The 25570-nt window shown below is 42.9% G+C and overlaps 1 protein-coding gene across 1 annotated transcript in view; it reads right to left on the bottom strand.

Annotated features, from left to right (window-relative positions):
* The window catches only part of gnal (guanine nucleotide binding protein (G protein), alpha activating activity polypeptide, olfactory type), a 108707-nt gene that overhangs the window by 19816 nt on the left and 63321 nt on the right, over window positions 1–25570 (bottom strand). Inside the window, exons 6-9 of the mRNA XM_017452842.3 lie at window positions 14263–14317; window positions 6060–6133; window positions 5645–5703; window positions 5336–5456 (exon numbers count right to left, since the gene is read on the bottom strand). Coding sequence (XP_017308331.1) covers window positions 5336–5456; window positions 5645–5703; window positions 6060–6133; window positions 14263–14317 — 309 coding nt within the window. The remainder of the gene's footprint in view (window positions 1–5335; window positions 5457–5644; window positions 5704–6059; window positions 6134–14262; window positions 14318–25570) is intronic.

The raw sequence follows: 25570 nt of genomic DNA on the forward strand, positions 1-25570 counted from the left end.
CAACTTTTTTGAGCTGTGTTACAGCCATCAAATTCAAAATGACTTTATTCTTTTCTTAAAATGGTACATTTACTCAGTTTAAACATTTGATATGTTTTCTATGTTCTATTGTGAGTCACATTTGGGTTTATGAGATTTGCAAATCACTGCATTCTGTTTTTATTTACATTTTAAACGGTGTTCCAACTTTTTGGAATTGGGGTTGTAAATCAGACCAACTCTTCCTTTGTTTTGGGGTAGCCGCAGGGGGTTTGCTGCCACTAAACAGAGAATGCCACACTGGATACCAGGGTAGGGAAGGAAGTATCGGTTCTCGTGACATCCCTAATATATATATATATATATATATATATATATATATATATATATATATATATATATATATATATATATATATATATATATATATAAATAATGAGGATATTGCACATGTACATATACAAATAGAACTCTATCATATGTACAGTGAGGGAAAAAAGTATTTGATCCCCTGCTGATTTTGTACGTTTGCCCACTGACAAAGAAATGATCAGTCTATAATTTTAATGGTAGTTGTATTTGAACAGTGAGAGACAGAATAACAACAAAAAAATCCAGAAAAACGCATGTCAAAAATTTTATAAATTAATTTGCATTTTAATGAGGGAAATAAGTATTTGACCCCTCTGCAAAACATGACTTAGTACTTGGTTTAAAAACCCTTGTTGGCAATCACAGAGGTCAGACGTTTCTTGTAGTTGGCCACCAGGTTTGCACACATCTCAGGAGCGATTTTGTCCCACTCCTCTTTGCAGATCTTCTCCAAGTCATTAAGGTTTCGAGGCTGACGTTTGGCAACTCGAACCTTCAGCTCTCTCCACAGATTTTCTATGGGATTAAGGTCTGGAGACTGGCTAGGTCACTCCAGGACATTAATGTGCTTCTTCTTGAGCCACTCCTTTGTTGCCTTGGCCGTGTGTTTTGGGTCATTGTCATGCTGGAATACCCATCCACGACCCATTTTCAATGCCCTGGCTGAGGGAAGGAGGTTTTCACCCAAGATTTGACGGTACATGGCCCCGTCCATCGTCCCTTTGATGCGGTGAAGTTGTCCTGTCCCCTTAGCAGAAAAAAAACCCCAAAGCATAATGTTTCCACCTCCATGTTTGACGGTGAGGATGGTGTTCTTGGGGTCATAGGCAGCATTCCTCCTCCTCCAAACACGGTGAGTTGAGTTGACGCCAAAGAGCTCCATTTTGGTCTCATCTGACCTCAACACTTTCACCCAGTTGTCCTCTGAACCATGCAGATGTTCATTGGCAAACTTCAGACGGGCATGTATATGTGCTTTCTTGAGCAGCGGACCTTGCGCGCGCTGCAGAATTTCAGTCCTTCACGGCGTAGTGTGTTACCAATTGTTTTCTTGGTGACTATGGTCCCAGCTGCCTTGAGATCATTGACAAGATCCTCCCGTGTAGTTCTGGGCTGATTCCTCACTGTTCTCATGATCAATGCAACTCCACGAGGTGAGATCTTGCATGGAGCCCCAGGCCGAGGGAGATCGACAGTTCTTTTGTGCTTCTTCCATTTGCGAATAATCGCACCAACTGTTGTCCCCTTCTCACCAAGCTGCTTGGCAATGGTCTTCTAGCCCATTCCAGACTTGTGTAGGTCTACAATCTTGTCCCTGACATCCTTGGAGAGCTCTTTGGTCTTGGCCATGGTGGAGAGTTTGGAATCTGATTGATTGATTGCTTCTGTGGACAGGTGTCTTTTATACAGGTAACAAACTGATATTAGGAGCACTCCCTTTAAGAGTGTGCTCCTAATCTCAGCTCGTTACCTGTATAAAAGACACCTGGGAGCCAGAAATCTTTCTGATTGAGAGGGGGTCAAATACTTTTTTCCCTCATTAAAATGCAAATTAATTTATCAAATTTTTGACATGCGTTTTTCTGGATTTTTTTGTTGTTATTCTGTCTCTCACTGTTCAAATACAACTACCATTAAAATTATAGACTGATCATTTATTTGTCAGTGGGCAAACGTACAAAATCAGCAGGGGATCAAATACTTTTTTCCCTCACTGTACATACACACAAATCTGTTTTATTGTTTCTATTGTTTCTATCATTTCTATTGTATAGGTATTTATGGAAATTCCTTACTTTCTTTCTTTGATGTTACTCATCCTACTTGTGCTGCTGTGTCAAATTTTTAATTTCCCCAACAGGGGATCAACAAAGGTACATCTTTCATGTTATCTATCATGTTATCAGCTCATGTTCTCTTTTAGGGGATTGCTTTTTGTTTATTTAGTAAAATGTTATTTAAGATTACTAGTTACCAGGAAAAAAAGTAAAAGTTTTCAAAGCATTGGGATGCACAGGAGATGATCCCACTAGTACCCACTGTGTTTAGTACCCACTCCAGATCCCACTAGTACCCACTGTGTTTACAAGCTTGTGGTAATGAACATTTTTCTGATACATTTGGGGGTCAGGGGCTCCCTAGGTGCCGCATCAACATTGGATTTGCCCTATCATCGGGAGTCATCACAAGTTTGACTCCTGATGATGGCACAGCCATTCATTGCTATGAGTTGGTAGCTGCTGTGTGCCTGGGGAGAACAGGCCATTGGGAACTGACAATGACATGATTTGGGAGAAATCTGGAAATGAATAATGAAAGAATGTGTAAACAAAAAAATAGAATTTAACAACAAAATATGGGATCACAATCTTGTAAATACAGTGGCGCTTGAAAGTTTGTGAACCCTTTAAGATTTTCTATATAGCTGCATAAATATTACCTCAAATATCATAACGTTTTCACACAAATCCTAAAATGATCCAATAGGGCGCACAGTGGCTTAGTGGTTAGCACATTCGCCTCACGCTTCCAGGGTCCGGGGTTTGAGTCCCGCCGGGGCCATGTGTGTGCATGTTCTCCCCATGTTCTCCCCGTGCTGTGGGGGTTTCCTGCAGCGTGAGTGTGCATGTGATTGTGCCCTGCGATGGACTGGCACCCTGTCCAGGGTGTACCCTGCCTAGTGCCTGATGCTCCCTGGGATAGGCTCCAGGTTCCCTGTGACCTTGAAGAGGAGTAAGTGGTAGAAGATGGATGGATGATCCAATATTACATATCTGTGAGTGGCAAAAGTATGTGAACCTCTAGGATTAGTGAAATTAAAGTCAGTCATTTTCAATCAATGGGATGATGATCAGGTGTGAGTGAGCACCCTCTTTTATTTCAAGAACAAGGATCTATCAAAGTCTTAACTTTACAACATGTTTCTGGAAGTGTATCATCAGATTTCTGAGGACCTCAGAAACAGAGTTGTTGTTGCTCTTCATCGGGCTCGAAAAGGTTACAAAACCATCTTTAAAGAGTTTGAACTCCACCAATCTAGTCAGATTGTTTACAAATGGAAGAAATTTCAGACCACTGTCACCCTTCTCAGGAGTGGTCAACTAACTCCTCAAAGATCACTCTAAGAGCAAGTTGTGAAATAGTCCACAAGGTCACAAAGAAGCCAGGGTTTCACAGAACGGTAACTAAGGCGGAAGCAAGTGCAGAAAAAGAGGTTTTATTTAGGAGGCAGGCAGACAAATCCAAATCGTAAGACAATAGCTTGGTCGAAATAACAGGCAATGGGTCAGGTGATTGGCAAATGGGCATAAACTGGGCTAGGCTGTAATCCAAAATGCAGAAACGAGAAACGAGGTCAATCACAGGAAGCATGAAACGATAACTGGAAAACGAGAAATGAGAGCTAGGTACAGAGATAACTCAATACTGTGCAAAATCACAGTGTTTAAACAGTCTCTTATATACTGTGGTGTGAGTGTGTGAGATTGGAAACAGGTGTGCGTGATTAAAGTTCCGGAGAAGGTGAACGTGTGTGTGTGTGGGAAGTGTAGTCCATGGTGGCCATGTTTGTAGGCCGCTGTGCAGGATGGGAAATGTGGTCACTGGTTTGCTGTGACCTGACACACTTCTAAGCAAATAAAGACCTCTCTCACATTGGCTAATGTTAATGTTCATGAGTCTACTATAAAGAGAACACTGAACAACAGTGGTGTGCATGGCAGGGTTACAAGGATAAAACCACTGCTCTTCAAAAAGAACATTACTGCCCATCTGCAGTTTGCTAAAGATCATTTGGACAAGCCAGAAGGCTACTGGAACAATATTTTATGGATTGATGAGACCAAAATAAAAATTTGGCTTAAATGAGAAGGGTTATATATGGAGAAAAGAAAACACTGCATTCCAGCATAAGAAACTCATCCCATCTGTGAAACATGTTGCTGGTAGTATCATGGTTTGTGCCTGTTTGCCACATCGTGGACAGGACGGCTTGCAATCATTGATGGAACAATGGAACATTGATGGTTAATTGATGGAACAATGAACAAGGAAAATGTCAGGACATCTGTCCATAAACTGAAGAGAAAGTGCGTCACGCAGCAACAAGCACACAAGTTGATCTACCAAAGAATTGTTAAAGAATAAAGTTAATGTTTTAGAATGGTCAAGTCAAAGTCCTGACCTTAATCCAATGGAAATGCTGTGAAAAGACCTGAAGCAAGCAGTTCATGTCAGGAAACCCACCAACATCCCAGAATTGAAGCTGTTCTGTACTGAGGAATGGGTTAAGATGTCTCCAAGCCAATGTGCAGTACTGATCAACTGTTACCAGAAATGTTTAGTTGCAGTTATTGCTGCACAACAGTGTCAAACCAGATACTGAAAGCAAAGGTTCACATACTTTTGCTACTCACAGTTATGTGATATTGGATCATTTTCCTCAATAAATAAATTACTCGTTTGTTTAATTGGGTTCTTAGTATCTACTTTTAGGGCTTGTGTGAAATTTTTATTTTATTTAAATATTTATGCAAATATATAGAAAATTCTAAAGAGTTCACAAACTTTCAAGCACCACTGTATCATATACTGTACCACACTGTCTGGATTTTTTTTTTAAAAAGGTTTAAATGCTTACAATAAAAAAATTTGACTAAATAATCACTAAATTGCAAAACAAATAAAAATCCCCCACAATAAAAAAAAAATAATGAAATGTTTTATCAACCCCAAAAGAAGTCTGATAATATCTGAAAATGCAACTATTTGTAAATTGTGAAAGAAAAATACTCAGAAATTTTGGGGCACTGAAGGGCTGTTTGGCATGACTCCACTAGTTAGTCAACAAATGTAGCACAAATATAGCATATTACTAAGTTATTGAGCAATGCCAAATATTAATTAAACTTCCATTCAACGTAGTGTAGTCAGACATAAAGAGGATTAAAAAAAGAGAAACATAAAAGAGAGGGACAGGTGGAACCTGTTATTCCAGATGCTGCGGAACAGATCTAGGGACTCGCGCAGGCGGTTAGTGCTGTTGTCTTCTCTGATCACCATGTTGTAACTGCTGCTGGCTGCTACAAAAATGATGGCTGTCACATCTGGAGCAACACATAGCCACAAAACACTGTCACTCAGATGGGCTCTTTTTAGATTTGGTGTTAATTCTGGATTTGTTTCAGACTTGCAAAAGCCATGTGAATGATACAACACTGTCAATTAGGATTGTTTTGACTAGTGAAAATTATGTGCAGCTAAAGACACAGATTTATACAAATGCCAAATTCACCATTAAAGCACTGGATCCACTTTCTTCTCTCATCTCTCTGACCACCTACATCAAACATGCTGAGAGACAAAGAAAGAGAAGATGGGCAGGGACAAAAAAACCCCCAAAAAAACAGGTCTCCATGGTCAAAACAGATGCTTTTAAAAGAACCGATTGTTTGTTAATTATAAAATAATTTGCAATTCCCATAGTGAACAGAGTACACATTATATCACAATAAGAAGATGACTAATTGAAGCATTTATTACAACAGGGGCCCAATGTGGTCAAAGTGAGGATGACATTTGACATCATGCTTTGATATTTGCCATCTACCTTCAAACTTTAAATCAATTTAACAGAGCAAACAGAAGTCTTACTGATCTAACAACATTAATTATGATAACATAAAAAAGTTAAAACTACAATGACTTACTGAAAGTTGACTTTGTCTACTTGAAATCTTGTTTCGAAAATCCCTGAAGTCAAAACTCGGCACCTAAGCAAATCCTACACAAAGTGAAAAAACAGAACACAATACAGTAAGAAAATAAAAATGGCACAGAACAACTGATAGCAGGAATTTCTCTTATTTTTTTCTGGAAATTATTGTACAGAACTTACAGCCTCTGAAAGTATTGGAACAGTAAAGCCAATATTTTTGTACTCTGAAGACATTTGTGGGTGAAATCAAAAATAAATATGAGACAATAGATCGGAATTTCAGCTTTCATTTCCTGATATTTACATCTAAATGTTTAAACAACATTAAAACATGGTACACTGTTTGAACCCACCCATTTTTCAATTGATCAAAATATTGGAACATATAACTGATGGGTAATTCTTGTTGCCCAGGTGTGCTTTGTTAGATTAACTGTTTAAACAATTAAACTCTGGATATCTTACTCAAGGTAGAACAACAGCAGTTGACAGTCAACAGTCAGTGACATCAGCATCGGCCTCCACAGGGTAGGGGTGAAGGTATCATAATCCACCGTATGAAGACTTCAAAAGCAGAAATATAGATGCCATACCACCAGATGCAAACCACTCATCAGCAGTAAGAATCACAAGGCCAGATTAAAATTTGCAAAGCAATACAGAGATGAGACAATATTCTGGAGCCAATATTAACCTCTACTACCAAAATCATGGAAAGGGCAAATAAAGGATCTGCTCCTGATCCAAAACATACAAGCTCATTTGTCAAGCACATTGAAGGCACTGTCATGGCTTGGGCTTGCATGGTTGCTTCTGGAATGGGCTCACTGATCTTTATTAATGAGGTAACTCATGACGGTAGCAGCAGAATGAATTCAGAAGTCTACAGAAACATCATGTCTGCCAATTTACAGAGAAATGCATCCAATCTACACACACCTGTACACCTGCTCATTCAAGCAATTTAAATGGTCTGCTCTTATATAGCACTTTTATCCAAAGTGCTTTACACTGTGTCTCATTCAACCATTCACACACACACTCACACAACAATGGTAGCAGAGCTGCCATGCAAGGCACTAAATTGCCATCGGGAGTAACTTGGGGTTCAGTGTCTTGCCCAAGTACACTTCGTTATGTGGAGTCATGTGGGCCGGAAATCAAACTGCCAACCCTACGATTAGTGGACAACCTGCTCTATCACCTGAGCCTCAGCAGCCCCATTATCTTATCATCCAATTGTGTGGCACAGTGTAATGCATAAAATCATAACAGCAGGCATCATCACAAAATGTTCACGTTAACTACCAGAAAGGGGGAAAATGTGTTCTCAGTAATTGTGACAGTGGCATGATTGTTGGTGCCAAATGAGCTGATTTGAATATTTCTATAACTGCTGATCTACTGGGATTTCCACACAAACAGTCTCTAGAGTTTACTCAGAATGGTGCACAAAAGAGAAACATCAAGTGAGTGGCAGTTCTGCAGACAGAAATTACTTGTTGATGAGAGGTCAATGGAGAATGGTCAGACTGGTTCAAGCTAACAGAAAGGCTACAGTAACTCAGATAACCTCTGTGTACAACTGTGGTAAACAGAAAAGCATGTCACACCTTGAGGCTGATGGGCTACAACAGCAGAATACCACATTAGGTTCCACTTCTGTCAGCCAAGAACAGGAAACTTAGGCTGCAGTGTGCACAGGCTCACCAAAACTGGACAGTTGAAAACTGTAAAAACGTAGCCTGGTCTGATGAATCTCGATTTCTGCTGAGGCACACAGATGGTAGGCTCAGAATGAATCTATGGACCCAAGCTGCTTTGTGTCAACACTCCAGAACATGATGCAATGGCACTTGGCACACTTTTGGATCAATCAATCATCGCTTGAAAGCCACAGCCTATTTGTTGATGACCATGTGCAACTTCTTATGGATATTTCAAGCATGATAATGCGCCATGTCTCAAAGCAAAATCATCTCAATCTGGTTTTGTCATAATGACAATGAGTTCAACATTCTTTAATGGCCTTCCCAGTCATCTGATCTGAATCCAGTATAAAGTCTGGGTTACGCATGTAACCCTGTTCCCTGAAAAGGGAACGAGACATTGCGTTTAACATAACACTATGGGAGCGCCTCTCGCACGCGACTGGCAGTTGAAGCTTGTGTAAAATCATGCCTATTTATAGGCCTGCCATGTTCAGGTGACGTGGCAATTAAGCACGTTGCGTGATATAAATATGGCACCTGTGAACCGCGCCATCAGCCTCTATTATCTGAAGTGAAGACGCAATTCCCAGGCCTGCCCTGGTATGACAAAGCTACGCAACTTCTCGTTCCCTTCTCAGGGAACAGGGTTACATGCGTAAACCCGACGTTCCCTTTCAAAGGGAACTTCGACGTTGCATTTAGCATAACAGTATGGGAACGAGAATACCCACTCCGTCATACCGAGGGTACAGTCTGTTCAAAAAGACCCAAGCCCGAGGGTCACTGAAAGACACTCGAGCCTGGGGTGGAATGAATATCCAGGCTGTAATAACGAATGAATGTGTGTGGCATAGACCACCCTGCAGCAGCACACACATCCTGTAAGGATACCACTTTGGGCAAAGCCTTCGCGGAGGCGACTGCCCTAGTGGAATGAGCCCTTATGCCCAGAGGTGTAGCGAGACCGCACGCCTCATAAGCAATAGAGATAGCTTCCACTATGCAATTAGAGATGCACTGTTGTGACACAGCATCACCTCTACTGTCGCCGAAAAGCAGACCAGCAGCTGCTCCAATTTACACCACTGGCCGGAGCGGTGGACGTAAGTACAGAGAGCCCTTATTGGACACAGCAGGTGCATTCTCTCTTTTTCCGGTGTGGGGAATGGAGGAGGGCAGAAAGCCTGCAACACCACAGAGTGGGCAGCCGATGTAGGCACCTTAGGAATATAATCCGGCATAGGATACAGGAAAGCCTTGGCTAATGAAGGGGCAACAGAGAGAGCTTGTAGATCTCCTATTCGCTTGAGAGATGTCAGGGCCAGCAGAAGAGCTACCTTTAGTCAGAAGCTTCTCAGAGGCTGACTCTAATGGCTCAAATGGGGCCCTTGACAGACCTTCCAGGACCACAGAAAGGTCCCAGGTAGGTATGCGCGGCCTGCTGATCGGCCTCAGCCGCCTGACACCATGCATGAGCCTTGAAGTTAGAGGATGTTGCCCCACAGAGGCTCCATCAACCCTGATTGTAGAAGGAGCTTACCACGCTGAGAAACGTTCTTGTAAGAACTCCAGGACTTTAGCTATTGCGCAGTTCACTGGGTCTAGCTGATGTTCCTCACACCACAAGACAAAAAGCTGCCACGAGTGCATACAATTCCCTTGTGGATGGTGCTCTAGCATTTAACATGGTCTTTACAACCTCAGTTGTGAGACCAGAATCTATGAGCTGGTGCCCCTCAGGGGCCAGACCCAAAGTTTCCATAGTTCTGGCCGAGGGTGATAAATTAGCCGTCCGGCTTGAGACAGAAAATCCACTCTAAGGACTCAAATGGGGCACCTGACAGACCTTCCAGGACCACAGAGAGGTCCCAGGAAAGTATTCGTGGCCTACAGATGGGCCTCAGCCACCTGTCACCACGCATAAACCTCGACGTTAGAGGATGTTGCCCCACAGAGGCTCCATTAACTGGGGTGTGGCTGGCCAAAATGGCAGCCACTTAAACCCTGATTGTAGAAGGAGCCCACCCCACTGAGAAATGTTCTTGTAAGAACTCCAGGACTGTAGCTAATACGCAGTTCACAGGGTCTACAGTGGATCCCTGCGGATGGGAATCTCCCAAGGAGTGCCATCTAGCAAGGATATTATCTCTGAGAATCATATTCGAGCTGGCCAATAAGGTGCTACTGGCAGCAGACATAGACTGTCTTGGCGAACTCTTGCTAGAACTTGTGGGAGCAGAGCGATGGGGGGAAAAGCGTAGAGATGTGACCTCGGCCACATGTGCACCATGGCATCCAGGCCTAATTGTGCGAGAGGAGTCAGGGTGAACCACAGCAGGCTGTGTGTTGTTCCCTCGGAGGCGAACACATGCAGTCCCACTTGGCCAAACCTCGCCATATGGACTCCACCACTTGTGATTGGAGCCACCAATTCCTGGGCCTCAGCTCCTGCCTCAACAGGATGTCTGCCCCCATATTCCCAGAATGTACATTCCACTCACTGACAAAATTTCCTTCTGCCCAGAGAAGAATTAGTTGCACCTGCCTGAACAGGGGGCACAGACATAATCCTCCCTGGTAGTCAATATATGAGACCACCAGTGTGTTGTCTGTAAACACATGGTGACCTCTCAATTGAGGACAAAGGAATTTCAGTGCTAGAAATATGGCCCACATGTGTAGGCAATTTATATGCCGTTCCAGATGAGGGCTGCACCAGAGACCATGAGCTGGACAGCTGTCTAAGACCGCGCTCCAGCCCGTGAGGGAAGTGTCTGTCATTACTGCCTTGCACTAAGGAGACACCCCTAGAGTGTGACCCAAGGCTAGAAACCGGGGACACTCAAATTCTTAGAGCACGTAGGCATCGCCGCGTGACACTGATTATTCTCAGAGGTTTCGTCCTTGGACGAAACACCCAACTTCTCAGCCACCACTGAAGGTCTCCTGTGCAAAAGGCCCATAAGTGCCAATAGTCTCCCAAGATCCAGCTTTATCTTGCTCAGTGTTGATAGGATTGACCCTACGCATGTTGGGGATAGAAACGCCCTCATCGTAGTAGAAGACTTATAACCCCTAGAAAAGTTATCCAATGCACTGGGGAAAGCATACTTTTCTGAGGTTCAACCTGAGCCCCAAGCTCTTCAACATCTCGATGTTGAACCGCCAGTTCCCTGGATCGTGCTAGAATTAACCAGTCATCCAGGTAGTTTAGTACACGGATGTACTGGAGTCACAGTGGAGCCAGAATGACATCCATGCACTTTGTGAAGGTGCGAGGGGATAAAGCTAGCGATATTTCTATGTGGACATATGCACCTTTTGGATCTATTGTTACAAAGCAGCCCTCAAACTGAATCTGTGGAACGATAAGTTTGGGCGTCAGCATCTTGAACCTGTATGTCCGAAGAGTACAGTTCAGATGACGCAGATCTAAAATTGGCCGCATACTCCTATTTTTTGCGGACCAGGAAATAACGGCTGTAAAAACGTCCCTCCCTTAGGGAACGGGGTACATGTTTTATGGCCCCTTTGTCCAAGAGGGATCTTACTTCCTGCGCTAATGTTGGGCTCGGGTCTGTGCTGACTACTGTGGTGAGCACACCTCTGAACTGGGGGGTTGAGCTATAAACTGGACCCAGTAACCCTTTTCTATGGTAGACAGAATCCATGGAGACACATTTGACAGTAGTTTCCATGCGGCCAGATGGTCTTTTAGTGATGTTAACTATTCCACATTCTATTGGAGGGAAAGCATCAGATTTTCATTGCCCTGTGACAGCTTGCTGACCAGAGAACACTGAAAACTTGGGACCGCCTTGGCTAAGGGAGGCCTTACAGTAGCACTGGGGGCTAACTGCCCTAACATCCTCATGTCCCCTGATACGTCCCTTCACAGCCCTTCAGGACCGCTCTTCTTTGCCTGCTTGGCCTTTATGACCATTCTCAGATCAGGCCTAGTAGCAGGCCGCGACTGTGGCTGCCCGGTTCCCCTGGCTGTCCGTGGGGGTTGGCGGGCTGCCATACTCACCTTCTGGGTCTCCCTCGCACTGGTGCTGATCCGGGCTCCAGTCGTGGATACCCGGGAGAACTCGAGACAACAGGGAAGAAACTGGCTGAATGCTGCCATATGTCGAGCTCAATCAGCAGGTCTGCTTGGTAGGCCTGCAACACTGTCATTGTCTGCAGTGACCCACAAGCAAGACTACTACCACATAGGCCTTAACCACCAATGCCACGTTGGCCTTACACGGTGGCTTGGATGGCAAAGCCAGCCCCCCAATTACCTGCCGTCGATGGAGAGAAGTTGCTCGCAAGTGCCTCCTCCAACTTCAGCATATCTAAATAGCCATGCCATTCATTCCCCACAATGGCCGAATAATCCAACATCGTGGGGTTATAAATACGGCTTTCCCCCAGAAGCCTGATATTTTAATGATAATGATAATAATGAGTCTTTATTGGTGACATATACATTACAACACAGTGAAATTCTTTTCTTCGCATACCCCAGCCTGTCAGGAAGCTGGGGTCAGAGTGCAGGGTCAGTCATGATACAGCACCCCTGGAGCAGAGAGGGTTAAGAGCCTTGCTCAAGGGCCCCACAGTGGCAGCTCATCAGTGCTGGGGCTTGAACCCCCGACCTTCTGATCAGTAGCCTTAACCGCTAAGCCACCACTACCCCCCATTTTGTCATGCATTTCTGGAAGTGGAGTTTCTGCAGTGTCAGGGATTTACTTTCACTGGGGAGAAAAAGGCTCATCCAGCCTTAGTAATCACTTCAAGCAGCTCTTTATATGCTGCTCTCAGTTTTTAGTACACCCTAAGGGCTGATGGTGCGGTTCACAGGTGCCATATTTATATCACGCGACACACTTAATTGCCACGTTAACTGCCACCTGATCATGGCAGGGCTATAAACAGGTATGATTTTACACAAGCTTCAGATGCCGGTCGCGCGCGAGAGGCGCTTCCATAGTGTTACGCTAAACACAACGTCAAAGTTGTGTTTAGGGAAAGGGAACAAAAAGGGAACAAAGGGAAACACCTTTGGGATGTGGTAGAACAGGACATTTGCAGCATGAATGTACACATGAAAAATCTGAAGGGATTGTGTCATGCAATGATGTCAAAATGACCAGAATCTCAAAGGAATGTTTCTGACATCTTGTGGAATCCATGCCACGAAGATTTGAGGCTGTTTTGAGAGCAAAGGGAGACCCTACCCTTTATTAATATAGTGTTCCTAATTAAAATGCTCAGTGAGGATATTGGGAGGATCTTCATCATCCAAAAAACACTGCCAACAAAAACAAGGACTTCATTGGTGGAAAAAAATGGAAGGTTGTAGACTGTCTAAGTCAATAACTAGACCTTAACCCAATTGAGCATGCATTTCATCTCCTAAACAGAAGACTGATGGAGAAACCCCCCAAACAATCAACAACTGAAAGCTGTGAGACAAGCCACAGTTTGATGATGTCAGTGGGTTGCCAGCTTGACACAGTTATTGCAAGCAAGAAATGTGGAATCTATCATGTCATATTTATCTTCTGATCTCAAACCCAACTGTCTTCAGTGTATAGCAAAAACAATAGAAAATTGGCTTTACTGTTCCAATACATTCAAGGGGTGACTACAGATGTTCTAATAAAGCAGCCAATCTAGAGATCAGCTGACTTTGGATCCCTATAAAAAATATAGCTTTTACTGGGAGTCATGTAAATGAAGAGTGTACATGCTATTCAATCTTTTTAACTATCCTGACACACTGCCTTACCAATAAAAAAATGGACAAATTTCCCTGTCCATCTCCCACCACTAAACAAGCACTATGTCTCAAAATGCATCTATCTATGTATCTATGTATCTATCTATCTGTTACTTTGAATGTAAGTTCAGCATTTTGGATTTGAGATACAGCTCAGAACAACAATCAGTGGAAAGGAACAGAGCTCATCAGTGTATTTAACATCTCTGTGCATGAAGTCACTAATAATTTTACAGCTCCAGATGTAAACCAGACAATCAGAGTGTTCAGGCATTGACATGCTGTCTAGTGGATGTCGCTTTTAATTCTCCATCTGTACATAAAATAAAATTATGTGTCAAGTATAATCCATGCCTGGCTGTTCGTGTATGGTCGTACCATGCCCCTTTGTGTTTTATTCCTTATGTATTGTGCGAAGCTGGATGTGAGAGCAGAAACGGATAGGCCGTTTCAAACACACTTCTCGTGACTTTTTGAAAAGCTGTAACAAGAAATACGAGTTCAGTGAAAGGAATGTTCCTTTCACTGGGGCTTGGGGTCGCAGAAAATTCATACATCCATGTAGTGGTTATTTTAAATGTTTTATGGTTAAAATTACTTTCTAAATATAGTAGTGCTAAATCTCCACCTTGATTATAACAGTGTTTTCAAGCCATCCTTCCAGCACACACATATGCAGTCACGCACAAGCACACACTTTAGAGCACCCCCACCTGGTCTGTTGGTGTGTAGTCATTCTGCCGTACTGAATCGATTCTGTCCAGGAAGCTGAAAAACAGATAACGCACAAAGCTGTTTTTTAAATCTCACAGCAGGAATGATTACAACCTGAACTGTATTAGACCCTATTAAATAATAATTCCTTATAATAATAATAATAATATATAAATATTATAATATAATATCATATAATAATGTGGCTGTGTTTTGACTTTCAGACAGCCTGTGTGTACGTGTGTGACATGCTTTCAGACATTCCTTACAAATGTTTCCTTGGTGAACCCTGCCTAAACACCTGCTTGTAACAGGCAAAGACTCACCGCGCACACACACACGCACATACACACACACTTTTCTAGGCATCTTTTTGCTTCTCTCACATATACAACCACAATTCCAAAAAAACTTGGGGTGCTGTGTAAAATGTAAATAAATGTAAATAAAAACAGAATAATTTGTAAATCTCCTAAACCCATATGTTATTCACAGTAGAACATAGAAAACATATCAAATGGTTAAACTGAGTAAATATAAATGTATTTTTAAGCAAAAAATAAGGTAATTTTGAATTTGATGGCCACAACACGTCTCAAAAAGGTTGGGATGGGGGCAACAAAAGGCTGCAAAAGTAAGTGTTACTAAAAAGAAACAGGTCAGTAAAATGATTGGGTATAAAAAGTATCTTAGAGAGGTAGTCTTTCAGAAGTAAAGATGGGCAGAAGTTCACCAATATGTGAAAAACTGCAGCTATAAATTGTGGAACAATTTCAGAATAATGTTCCTCAACGTAAAATTGTGACTATGAATATGGGTTTATGAGATTTGGAAATCATTGCATTCTGTTTTTATTTACACTTATTTACATTTTACACAGTGAAATGTATACAGTTATACACATTTTACAAATTTTCTTTGCAATTGGGGTTGTACTATAGATACCACACAACAGATTAAGGCTGGTTAAATTTAAATTGTCTTTAAAATTCTGGCTAGACTCATACAACACATTTCTTCTCCATCACAAAGAATGCTAGTGCTAAACACCAAGAAACAATCACTAGTATCCCTAGCGACCTTATTATTTGACTGTACCACCATAGGTCAACAGAGGTGATTTTTGAACCACTCAAAAATACACCATAGGTGCTTTTTCACTGTAACAGAAGAAGGCTTTTAAAAGCAGTGGCTTTTAAAAACCATGTAATGACAACAGAGAGTGGTGCTCTCTTAGAGCTCCTTTGACACTGTAGACAGTCCTACAGTATAGACTTTGTGTAGGTGGAGGAACCTGTTCTGGCTAGCTTTTTAATAATTATTCAACTTTGCTTGTACAAGAAATATACGTAGCTAGTTTCATAATTATGTCCTGACCACAGGCCAAATGCTTTACCACTGTACTAGGCAGGAACTCACAAACTAGCTCTAAAAACGATATGTTCTGACTTTGGTCAGATTCATGAGTCAAGTAAAGTCGTCATTATTTACATAGTACATTTGAAGACGAGTGCAGGCCAAAGTTATTTTCAATGAAATCAAGCGAATATGAATTTGGGGAAAGGGTAGTTGCAATTCTAAAAGTGTATTCTGGGCATAGCCTAGTGTTTCAGTCACATGATTTTTCTGTTGCGATTGCCATATTTGGGACAGAATTTCCGGCTTTACTGCAGAACAATTTAATGTAAATTGAGGTGAAACATGGTAGATGCTTTTTTCTTTTTTCAGTCTTTGCATGAGAAATGTGCACATTTCTGATTGAGTGAGATTAAGTGAGTCAGAGCTTTAAAAACAGGTCTGGAAGGGGAAAGATAGGACAAGCTTGAGTGCAGTACAATGTTAAGGAAGCGAGGAGTAGAATGAGAACCATTACTGGCTACAAACAGGCTGGAAACCAAATGGTGGAGGGGAGTCTGGAGCGTGCTAACGAGCTGAATCTTTTTTAACAGGTTCCAGCCCAGACGTCCATTAATGACTCCCCCACTGAATGCACCATCTCTGCCAACCTTGCACCTTCCCCTTCTCTCAGCATGACTATTACAATTTACCAAGTGAGGAGAGAAATGGGAAAACTGCACAGGCAAGGCTGTGGGGCCTGATGGAATCAGCCTCAGTGGGGTGCTGAAGACCTGGGCCAGCCAGCTGTGGTGTACTACAGCAGTGGTTCTCAACCTTTTGTTAGCTCTGAACCCCTATCATAATTCATACAATCCACAAGGACCCCCTCATGCCACAACAATTATAGGCTATATATTTAAGTCATTTCTATATATGTTACTTTATTTTATTAATATTTGACATTAATAATATTAACATTGGACATTTAAAATTTAATCAAAACATTAAGATTTTATTTTTTACAGGTTATTGTTGGTGTGACATTTAATTTGCGACACTTGAACTTGTCTACCACTCATAGGTTTTTGTAAATTTCATTTGTAAATAGGACACTGGTAGCTCAGTGGTTAAGGTGTTGGGCTACTACTCTGAAGGTCATGGGTTCAATCCCCAGCATTCCAAGCTGTCATTGTTGGGCTCTTGAGCAAGGCCCTTAATCCTCAATTACTCAGATTGAGATAAGTTTAAGTCACTCTGGATAAGGGAGTCTGCCAAATACTGTAAAAGTAATTTTGATATATTTAACCAAAAAAAACAATATTTAAACATTTTTTTAAAAAACCCTGCAATTAGCCATGGACCACTAGGGGTCCGGACCCCCAGTTGAGAAACACTGTGATATAGCACATGTTCTCTCTCTAAGACTAAAGAAAGCCCCACCTCTGGAAGACTTCTTATATTGTTCCAGTGATCAAACCAAGGCGCCCAATACTTGTAAGAGTACTCGTAAGAGTACAAGAGTACAAGAGGACTACAGACCTACAGACAAAAGACTACAGACCTCTTGCACTCATTTTACACATCATGAAGACCTTTTAGAGGCTAGTTCTGAAGCAGCTCAGACCACTGGTCATGGTGCATCAAGACAGAGAGTTTGCCTACCACGCACATTTAGGCATGGACAATGCTCTGATATACATGCTACACAGAGCCCACTCACATCTGAACATACCTAGAGCTATAGTGAGCATAATGTGCTTCAATTTCTAGAGCATTTTCAATACCATCCTGCATGTCCAACTGGGAAAACATCAAGCACTAGAGTGGGAAAAATTGTGATCCCTGTGACTTTAACTGTGGAATGGATGTTGGTACCAAATGAGCTGGTTTGAGTATTTCAGAAACTACTGATCTACTGAGATTGTCACACACAACAATGCCGAGAGTTTACACAGAATGGTGTGAAAAACAAAAAACATCTTGTGTGCAGAGGGCAGATTGAAACACCTTGTTGCTGAGAACGATCAGAGGAGAATGACCAGACTGACAGGAAGTCTATAGTAACTCACTATAGCACTCTTTACAACTGTGGCGAGCAGAAAAGCATCACAGAATGCATAACACATCAAAACTTGAGGTGGATAGGTCACTTGAAGGACCCCACTTTTGTGTCCCAGCTTTAAAGCAGATTTCAATAACATGTCCAGCAAACTTTTCTGATCTTTCTGGAATGTAACACACATCTGATAGTTTCTATTATTAGATGGCTATTTTTGTCAACTGTAGTGTAACTTACAGTTTCTTCATTTGGGATAGACGTAACTTCTTTGAGATAGTTAGCTGGCTTACTCAGTCACTGTAGATAGAAATAGCTTGCCAGAAATTTCAACAGAGTGTCTTGTTCAATAAAGCTTTGTTCTGCTAATTGCTATTTAGGGGTTCAAGCCTGAAGGGCTGAAACCCTATTGTAATTGTAAGGATTTTAAAAAATAATAATTTTTATTCTGCCCTAAAACTGATCGTGCAGACCAAACTGTAAGGCCTACAGAGCGGAAATTTTGAGGGAAGGTAGTATACTAGATTACTACAGCATCACAACTTTTTGGCCCGATCGGCCAGATGGTGGCGCTATAGTGAGCATGTTTAGGAAAATGGCCATAACTTTTGAACCGTTTGTGACAGACTCAAGTGTCTTATATCTATGGAATCCATGGGACCAGACGAACAAAAGGTACATCAGATTTCATTTCCTTATAAAAATTTTCTGCCATCTTGGATTTTTATCAAATCTACTTTTGCGAACTAGTCCTAGGTTTTTCGCCTGATCGGGACCCACCAGTGCCAAATTAATCTATGGAGTCTCAATATCAAAAGTTATCAAAAAAGTTTGAACTTTCGACTTGATGTAGCTATGGTATGCAAACACACAGGAAGTAGGTGTGGCCATTTTTACGTAAATGACTAACTCTTGAACGAAATGAGATATCTTAACCAAATTAGGCATGCTTATATGTGAGGACAATCTATCGTCGAGCAGTCATGGTGGCACTACAATACAGAAAAAACATGAAATTTGCTGTAACTATGGAACCGTTCATTCGATTGACTTCAAAATATGCATACAGTGTCTTTATCTCAGTTGCCATCACGGTCTATGAGCACATTCATGTATGTTGAAAAACATGCCTGCCATCGGCCAATCAACTTTCAGTAGCTATTATACAAGGTTACCAATGGCTGATCAGAACAAAACTTTGACTCTTGGTCTAAGAGGTTTGTGCAAAGTTTTAAAGAAATTTTTGTTTTTGTCACAATTTTTGTCTGTGCTAACGGTTGTATATAATCCAGTGTAATATATATCAAATGACAGGTTAATTCTAAACAAGAATCAGTGGTGTCTGTCAAGCCGTTCAGTAGATATTTCAGATAATATTAAAAACCTACTTTTGTGAACTAGTCATAGGTTTTTTGCTCAAGTGAAATAACACTATTGCAGAACAATACTTTTGATGTCTTAGATCAATAATTATGAAAAAAAGTTTAACTTTTGATTTACCCTCGCAAGGGCACATCAAAAGGTTTGAGGTGGTTGTGGCCACTTTTACTTAAATGGCTATAACTCTTAAACAGAAAGAACAATTTTCACCAACCTTGATAAACTTATTTAGGGTCTCAGTCTGAAGGCACTTCACAAAAAGGGAGGAGTTTGGCCACTTGGTGGTGCTACAATAGTAAAAGAAACTTGAAAATGGCTGTATAAATGGTGTATAAATGATTGCATATTGTTCAATGTTACAGACATACACATATTCTTTGTATCATACATTAGATCTTGTCATTATGTACAACTTTGAATCGAGGACCACTGCTGTCAATCAAATCGTTCATTAAATATTTGAGATTATTTCAAAAACCTAGTTTTGTGAACTAGTCCTAGGTCAGTCCTGCTCAACTGTAATAATCCTACTAGTCCTACAAGTCCTGCTCAACTGTAATAATCTAATTGCAGGAGAATTTGTTGGACTACTTAGATCAATAATTATCAAAAAAAAAAGATAAAGTTTTGATCCACCCTCGCAAGAGCACATCAAAAAGTTTGAAGTGGGTGTGGCCACTTTTACTTAAATGGCTATAACTCTTGAAAGGAGTGACCTATTTTCACTAAACTTAGGGTACATATGTATGGGCTCAATTTGAGGATAGATCTAGAAAACATTTCTGAGTTGGTTGTGCTATAGCAGAACAAAACATGAAATTGGGAGTAAATGTGGAACAATTGGTCCAATAGACTTGATAAATAAACTTTGCAAGAATTGTCCTTGTCCAAGATCCAATTAGCATATACGAGGACAAGTGCGAATCTTGAAAAACTTGGCCGCCATTGGTTGAGCAATGTTAAGCAGCTATTGGACAAGCTGAATGAAGGTTTTTTTTTTTTTTTTTTTTTAATTATCTTATTTTCTTTAAGTGCTTAAAGGATTGCACAACAGTAAGTAATATCTTTAAGTGCCCTAAACGTCTTGAGTGACTGAAAAAATTAGGTACACCCTCCTTCATTTCAAGGTTTTTATTTACCAGGGCTCCCCAGCAACTTCTATAAACAAAAAAATAACCTCAGATGACAACAAAATAACAATAGATTTCGATATGTAGAGCCCTGAGTTTATCTGCAAATTTTTTTTCTATTCGGTGTGAAGACGTTTAATGTCACCGACTACATCGGTAGTGCCATTTAGCAACATGTTAGTGTCTAACATGATAGCTGCGAGCTCACGCAAGCGCTGGAGCTCACAGCGAAGCTGGCAGCTCGAGTGCTAAAATGCTAACTCGTTTCTGGATTCTGGCATTACAAAATGACGCCATCCCTGCACCGCTCTATGGTGACTGGCTGTAGGTTTAGGAAGCACTTGATTTGATCTGCAGCGGAGTTTTCTATGAGCAGAGGACGAAATTTAAACGTCAATATCGCAGTCGATCATGTTCATGTAATCGTGGGCAGTCAAAATCGTAATCGCGTTTGATATTCGATTAATTGTGCAGCCCTAGCTATGTCTGAGTGCTTTCAGCACAATTGTCAAAATGTATTTAGTATAATGGTACTCAGTACATGGTATGTCTGTATAAAAAAAACAGTGGAGACATTCACAAGCTAAACTTGTAATGTTGCCCCATTTGTTCAGAAGTGGCTGGTGATGGCAGGCTTCACAGCAAAGTAAAATATATAACATAACTATGGATCAAACCAGATGATGATATAAACATATTTTATTCAATTCACTATTATACAACAGTTAGTTCTGGTCCACTAATTTGACTGGACAAGCAGCATTTCAAGAGCTTTTATATTTAGTGTAACTGTACTGAAACATTTCACTGTTTGTACTGCTTTGTAAAAAGCATATCAAGAAAAGCACCATACATCAAACATCATACCCACAGTGAATCATGGTGGTGGAAGCATCATGCAGGCTTCTTTTCTTCAGAGAGATCTGTGGCTTTTATCATGGTGGAGGGAATCATAAATAGCTATAAATACCAGCCGATTTCAGTGCAAAAGATTTAGTGTCACGAATCGTGACGGAGCAGAGATAGGACGGATACAAGTGCAGGATGAACAGTTGTTTATTTGAAAGAGAGACAGGCAGACAAATCCAAAACGTGATCCAAAACGTAATCCATAAACATGCAAGAGGTCAGGCGATTGGCAAACAGGCATACACGGGGCAAGGCAGGAATCTAGGTCGTGGTCACGGAAAACAGGGTCGATAAACAAAACAAGAAACAAACTATGACGAGGGACTGGAAGTGGATAATCTAGTGCGAACCAACTCTAAACATGGACCGTGACTATGACTATGATACGAGCTAAACTAACTCTAAAGTATTAATCTTCCGCGTTGTGTGCTGGGAGGCGCGCAGTATATATGCGGACATGATCAGCGTCTAAACCGCTAGCAGCTGAGAGCAATACAGACCCACGTGAAATCCCAGCCAATGACAGAACAGGGAGGAGACATGACAGAAACATAAACAAAACACACGTGTCCAGATGTCATTACAGTCAACAACGGAAAAGCAGGTGCTCGCGCATTCACGCTTAGAGCACGCTGCTTCAAGGGGGAATCGTGACAGAACCCCCCCCCAAAGGCACCCCTCCCGGAGTGCCATGAGTCATCCCACTTCATTGGCGGCCCCGGCCCCCTGGGCTAAATGTCCCAAGCAGAGCCAGGAAACTGCCCGGTGTTCTTGGTGGCGTAGGGAAGTGGAGTGACGTCCTCAGCTGAACAGGGAGGCTGAGCGACGTCCTCAGCTGAACAAGGAGGCTGAGCGACATCCTCAGCTGAACAGGGAGGCTGAGCGACAACCTCCGCTGGGCAGACAGGCTGAGCGACAACCTCGGCAGAGCATGAGGGCAGAGCGACGTCCTCGGTGGAGCAGGGAAACAGAGAACTGTACTCAGCAGAGCAGGGAAGCAGGGCGACGTCCCCGTCGGAGCATGAAGGCAGAGCGACGTCCTAGTCGGAGCATGAAAGCGGAGCGACGTCCGCAGCCGGGCAGGCAGGCTGACCGACGACCTCGGCGGAGCATGAAGGCAGAGCGACGTCCCCTGTAAGGCCAGGGAGAGGAGCATGGGTCTCCGTGCGGCCAGGGAGAGGAGCGTGGGTCTCCGTGCGGCCAGGGAGAGGAGCGTGGGCCACCATGCGGCCAGGGAGAGGAGCGTGGGCCTCCGTGCGGCCAGGGAGACGAGCGTGGGCCTCCTCAAAGCAGAAGGGGGGAACGATGTTTGCCATGGAGCAGGAAGGCTGAGCGACGTCCTCAGCTGAACAGGGAGGCTGAGCGACGTCCTCAGCTGAACAGGTAGGCTGAGGCTTTGAGGTCACCAGGTGAACCTGGGGCATGGGCGGAGCTTGGGTGGCCGTGTCAGTAGACTCGGGCATGAGCAGAACTTGGCGGTGCGTGTCAGCAGACTGTGGCGTGAGCAGAGCTTGGCTGGGCGTGTCAGCAGACTGGGTCGTGAGCAGAGCTTGGCTGGGCGTGTCAGCAGACTGGGGCGTGAGCAGAGCTTGGCTGGGCGTGTCAGCAGACTGGGGCATGAGCAGAACTTGGTCATTAGGCTTAGATATTAGCAGAGCTTGGTCAACTGGATCAGCAGGGTTGAACGTGAGCTCAGGGATGTGAGACGTGACTTGGACCTCAGGGACGAGAGGCTTGGCTTGGACCTCAGGGACGAGAGGCTTGGCTTGGACCTCAGGGACGAGAGGCTTGGCTTGGACGTCAGAGCCTGGAGGCTTGGCTTGGACATCAGAGCCTGGAGGCTTGGCTTGGACGTCAGAGCCTGGAGGCTTGGCTTGGACGTCAGAGCCTGGAGGCTTGGCTTGGACTTGGATTTCAGGGACTTGAGACTTGACTTGGATTTCCGGGACTTGAGACTGGACTTGGACCTCAGGGTTGAGCTCTGGTGCTATGACCTCCGACGGGCGCTCCGAGGTCACCCTGCTGATCCCGGGCTGGGTCTCTGCACAGGCTCTCCGGTGGAGTTTCTTATGCTCCCGCCAGCTGCTCTTGAAGCATTCCTGAGAGCAGAAGAAAGCTTCCTGGAGGCCCAGCTTCTTGCAGGTGGGACATTGAAGCCGAGTCTCTCTCCCGCAGCCCTCAGCCATACATCTCGGAGATTTCACCCCCGCGTTGGCCGGAAACTGAAGTGGATCGCTGGTTACTGCCCTGTCCATCTCCTCATAATAGAGGTTGAATGGTGGGTCCACCTGGGGCTGTCCATTGACTCTCCACCCCAGTAAATCAAGGCCACGAAGTTGTCCAGGCTGTGAAAACTCCTCCATAAACAGCTCTGCAAACTGAGTGACATCATGGAGGGCTGGCGACCCAGCACTCACCAGCTGCTCCGCCCAGTCACGGGCCGGACCGCAAAACCTGGACACCAGGAACCCGATCCACTCTCTCTTAGTAGGCTTGGGAAACGCCAAGCTGCAGAAATACTCCTGGCAGCTGAAGAGGAACTCCAGCGGGTAGCTCCCCAATCCCGCTGTCTCTGGTGGCAATTCAACGGCGTACCTTTTAGGAAATTGCACGGACGAAAAATGCGGCCAGTAATCCGAGTGTTCCTCGATGAGGTATTGTCCTACCACTTCCCTTCTTTCTGTGGCGTGACTTCTTTCTCGTCCTCGTGCTGCATCCATGTTGTGGCGGAAGATTCTGTCACGAATCGTGACGGAGCAGAGATAGGACGGATACAAGTGCAGGATGAACAGTTGTTTATTTGAAAGAGAGACAGGAAGACAAATCCAAAACATGATCCAAAATGTAATCCATAAACATGCAAGAGGTCAGGCGACTGGCAAACAGGCATACACGGGGCAAGGCAGGAATCTAGGTCGTGGTCACGGAAAACAGGGTCGATAAACAAAACAAGAAACAAACTATGACGAGGGACTGGAAGTGGATAATCCAGTGCGAACCAACTCTAAACATGGACCGTGACTATGACTATGACTATGATACGAACTAAACTAACTCTAAAGTATTAATCTTCCGCGTTGTGTGCTGGGAGGCGCGCAGTATATATGCGGACATGATCAGCGTCTAAACCGCTAGCAGCTGAGAGCAATACAGACCCACGTGAAATCCCAGCCAATGGCAGAACAGGGAGGAGACATGACAAACATAAACAAAACACACGTGTCCAGATGTCATTACAGTCAACAACGGAAAAGCAGGTGCTTGCGCATTCGCGCTTAGAGCACGCTGCTTCAAGGGGGAATCGTGACATCTGTTGGTAAGCTGACAAGGAATGTCACCTTTCAGCATGACAATGACCCAAAGCATACATCAAAATGAACAAAGGAATGACTTAACCAAAAGAAGATCAAAGTTTTTGAATGGCCTAGCCAGAGCCCAGACCTGAATCCAACTAAAAATCTGTGGGGTGACCTGAAATGGGCTGTGCACAGGAGATGCACTCAAAATTTGACGGATCTAGAATGTTTTTGCAAGAGTGAGAAAATACTGCCAGGTCAAGATGTGTCACGCTGATAGACTCCTACCCAAAAAGTGGTGGTGTAACAAAATCAATGGTGTTTCAACAAAGTATTAGTTTAGAGGTGCGCACACTATGTTATTGTACATTTTCCATTCCCCCCCCTATAAAAGTTTCAAATTGTTTTTCACTTTATTTATATACTTTGCAGTTAAACATTAAAGTTGAGAAAATATCTGACATGATTTACTGTCATTCTTTTACTTCACAAAAACCTGCCATTTTAACAGGGGTGTGTAAACTTTTTATATCCATTGTATAACAAAATCGAAAATGTTTGACAATCCAGTATCTAGAATGTACAACTCAAAAAATATATATCCTTCTGCAATTTTGACTGTTGCAGTTTTAAAGTGGAACTTGACAAACTTTACTATATGGAAATTGTATTGTGTGTTCATTTCCACATCCAGTCTCCAGCGAGCAGAACTTGGACAGAACTTCTCAGCCCATATTTCAGGTTCAATCCATAAAGTCAGCAGCAGCAATGCTTGCAAAGAATGAGCTGGCAGTAAACCCAAAGAAGAAGAAGGTGAACACTGTTTAAATAAAACTTGGCAAACCTGGGTTTCCATGGCCTGAAAACATTCCTGGTCTAATTGTTACTTCTGGGTGAGGTATGCCAATACTAGAGACTTCTGTTTTCACTAATGACTACAGGGTTATTTAGCGATTGCTTCATGTACTGTACTTTTGTCTTTGAACCCTTAGAAAACATTCTAGACTCTGTCTATCACGAATCAAGGATTGGTTTGGAAGCAATCGCAGATATATTAACATTTATTAAACAACTAAACAAAGACACTAAGACAACTAGGCAAAACCCTATGGCAAGAAACAAAAGTCTAAGACAACAAAAGACGGAGAAACAGTGCAGACAATGACTATATATAGACAAGAGTGCTCATTAACAGAAC

The sequence above is a fragment of the Ictalurus punctatus genome, chromosome 23 (assembly GCF_001660625.3).
Source record: "Ictalurus punctatus breed USDA103 chromosome 23, Coco_2.0, whole genome shotgun sequence".
Classification (NCBI taxonomy): Eukaryota; Metazoa; Chordata; class Actinopteri; order Siluriformes; family Ictaluridae; genus Ictalurus; species Ictalurus punctatus.